The sequence below is a fragment of the Notothenia coriiceps genome, unplaced genomic scaffold (assembly GCF_000735185.1).
Source record: "Notothenia coriiceps isolate Sejong01 unplaced genomic scaffold, NC01 NC01_scaffold00006101, whole genome shotgun sequence".
Classification (NCBI taxonomy): Eukaryota; Metazoa; Chordata; class Actinopteri; order Perciformes; family Nototheniidae; genus Notothenia; species Notothenia coriiceps.
In genome coordinates this window covers 568-3,798 of record NW_011338802.1, presented here as the reverse complement: position 1 = coordinate 3,798, position 3,231 = coordinate 568, and the positions used below count along the sequence as shown (strand labels likewise).

General features: G+C 43.0%; 1 protein-coding gene across 1 annotated transcript in view; it reads right to left on the bottom strand.

Annotated features, from left to right (window-relative positions):
• The window catches only part of srbd1 (S1 RNA binding domain 1), a gene marked incomplete at its 5' end in the record, with an annotated part of 47,989 nt that extends 44,966 nt beyond the window's left edge, over positions 1-3,023 (bottom strand). Inside the window, 3 exons of the mRNA XM_010768823.1 lie at positions 1,468-1,625; positions 1,894-2,001; positions 2,920-3,023. Of these exons, the coding sequence (XP_010767125.1) occupies positions 1,468-1,625; positions 1,894-2,001; positions 2,920-3,023 (370 nt within the window). The remainder of the gene's footprint in view (positions 1-1,467; positions 1,626-1,893; positions 2,002-2,919) is intronic.
• Positions 3,024-3,231: the final 208 nt, after the last annotated feature.

The following is a 3,231-nucleotide window of genomic DNA, read 5'->3' as shown; positions in this document are numbered from 1 at the left end:
ATACTGTCTTTTTACGTTAGTGAGCCGGATCATTTGGCTCGGCTCTCTTAAAGTGCCGGCTGTTTCGGCTCCCCAACGGCTCTTCATGTTACCACAGTTTACCACGGAGCCTCAGTTTCGCCGCTGCGAGGCTCTGGTGCTCGCAGATCACGTGCGTGCTCCACTAGCACCGTTCATCGTGTCCAAATCGCGCACGTTCCGTGTTGTCCTGTAGCACAGTAGCAGGCACTGCCGATGTCGGGGAACGATCTTCAATACTCCGAAAAGAATCCCACCAGACTCCTTTGCCCCTCCTTTTTCCTTTTCGTTATTTCAAGCGATAAAAACTCTCGATCTTTTCTTGAATTATTAATGTTTTTGTCAAATTACGGCAAGACGCCCCCCTGGCGGAAACGCTGCCTGTTATAGAACGATACATTTGACCATTTTAACCTTGGCCTTGGAGCAATGAGGAACAGCTAGGGCTTGAAAAGGCCCACCTGTTCAAAGTGGGGAATGACAGAAAAAGTTTGAGAACCACTGCCTTAAAGTAATAACTTGTATATTATAAGAGAATACCTCCCCACTGTATGCTTTCAAACAAAGCAGCATTATCCTAAGTTAACAAATCAAATGTTTTATGAACAGAACATCTCAGAGTAGAAGTGTAGCTCTGAATAGAAGTCATGTGAGCACTCCTTTGGTTCCTATACCTGTGTCTGTTTGTTGTAAGTGTCAAGATTCAAAAACTTTAATGTCCCTGTGGGGCAATTTGTCAGCGTGACTTGTAGCCACATAATCAGTCACCCAGAGGGAGGGACCTACCCTAGCGCAGTGTGAGGCCACACCCACTGAGACACACTGTATATTAAAGCAGAACCACAAAAACAGACGTAGACATACGCACGCTAACACAAAGTCCACCCACCAGGGTCATGCCAACTGGCATCTAGTCTCTAGCGTGCACACTCACACTGTTAGCCATGAATGTACGATGGCAGTTTAGTTTGCATAGAGTGATAGAGTAGATATTCCTTGAATATGTGACCACAATTACAGAAATATACTGTTGGTGATAGCAGTGTGTGTGATTGAATGCATCAACAACCAATTGCATGTATGAATGGAAGAGAACACTAATTAGGAGAAAGCAGTAGAGCTTAATTTGTGTTAGTGAAACATATCTCAAGCCCATGATCTCATTGAGCTGCACTTTATATAACTCTTTCACCCCAGATCAACCCAGTGGCACAGGATACACCTGTGTTTGCTGTCGACCACAATGGATCAACATGAATCATCCAATCTGACACGTAGCCTCTCACCGCTGCCATCCCAGGATGTTATGCCCTGTGATGCCCACAGCTTTATAAAAGCAGTGTAATAAAGACGATGGTCATGGGAGATCGGTATGGTCTCATGAGAAAGAGAGATCAAACTGCTTTGGAGGCAAAAGTAGGTGGTAATATATATTTAGTGGTCACTTACCCGTGGGGGAGAGAACTGCCAGCTTACAGCCATGTCTAAAGCCGGGGTCCACCCCCAAGATGACACAGCCGCGGACTGGACCCACCAACAGGCAGCGCCGGAGGTTACTCACAAACATGGCGATCGACTCCTTCTCTGCTGTACTTGACAGCTTAGTCCTAAAGAGAGGCGAAGCAGGAAAGACACAGAGAGGGATGGGGATAGGGGTAAACATTGGCAGAGGAGCCGGAGAAAATATGTTTTACAAAAGAGGTGAAAAAATAAAGATTGTTTTGAGAGAGAAAGAAGAAAAATATAGAAAAAGTCAAAGAAAGGATGGGGTTGGGGAGACAGACAGGGGACACAGTGTACATTAATAAGGGGTTATCAAAAATAAAATAAACTCTAAAAAGCATAAACACACATTAAAAGTAACACTTCAAATACCTGTAATTTCTAGTTAGGAAGGGCAGAATAAGCCTTTTGTAAGAGTCATCAATCGCACTCCTGACGATCGCCCAATGCTCTTCTCTAGCAAACGTTTTTGGTTTCCACCTGCAATAAATCAGTGGAACAAACGTTTTTTTAAGAGTTAATAAATGCAATATATAAAAGTCATTGTGAATCTGTAAATCAACTACCTCCTTCTCAGGGTTAAAATATGTTTCCAAATCCCATAAGTAAGATCCCATAAGAGTCCGGCAGTGGCTCAGTCAGTAGGGGCTTGGACTGTGAGCCGTAGGGTCGCCGGTTCAAGTCTCCGACCAGACCTAAATATGTAGAGGTCCCAGATCACCTCCTGCCGTGGTGCCCTTGAGCAAGGCACTGTGCACCCCCCTTTCCCCCTCACTGCCATTGCTCCCCGGGCGCTGTACAATAGCTGCCCACTGCTCCTAGTACTAGACTCCTGGTACTAGGATGGGTTAAATGCAGAGGCCAAATGTCACTGTGTGTGCTGTGTGCTCTGCATGTGTGACCATTAAAGAGGGTTTCATCCCTCCCAATTATATTCTATAACCAACACATATAAAATAGCTTGTATTATATTTCCAAGCAAGGATTTAAGTTTTAGTGTTAAATGTACAGACCATTCATATCACAGCCTGATTAAATAGTAAGTGTGATTTCTATTTCATTATTCGACCTCTATCTGTACAAAATAAGTTCACTGAGGACATGTATGTCAGCATAGCCCTGCTTAAATGTTTCACTTATTTAATGTAGTCACAATGAGTAGTAGTGTAGTTACCAGTGCAAAAATGCTAAAATCGAGAAAATGTAAACTAAATGATCAAGCATTACACTCACTATTTCGCTGAGGTACTCAATTGTATCTAAAACATATAAGTTAGCAGCTTTCATAGATGTCTGTTTGGAGGTAGTTTCATCTTCAGTATTTCTACAGCATTTCATTGTGTGTGCATGTGTGTAAGTGCATGCTTGTCAGAGTGTTGTGCCGTTTGTGTTTCTGACCTGTTGTCGATGCACCACCTCGTGAAATCATTCTTCACCCTGTCGGGAATGTTCACCTTCACTGTCAAAATCTTCAGACTCTCCCCTCGGTTAATAGCCAGGGTCTGCACACATTCAAAACACACACAAAACATACAGACATATTAACCCTGTTTAAGGCAATACTATAAACAGTTTAAATGAATGTATGTTCATGAACACAGAGAGGAAATATGCTCTAAAAAGATCCACAACTTACACACTAAAAACATTTTGAAAAGCCACCTCCACACAGTGAGTGGATGACTGTAGGTTCATTTTTAAATAAATGTG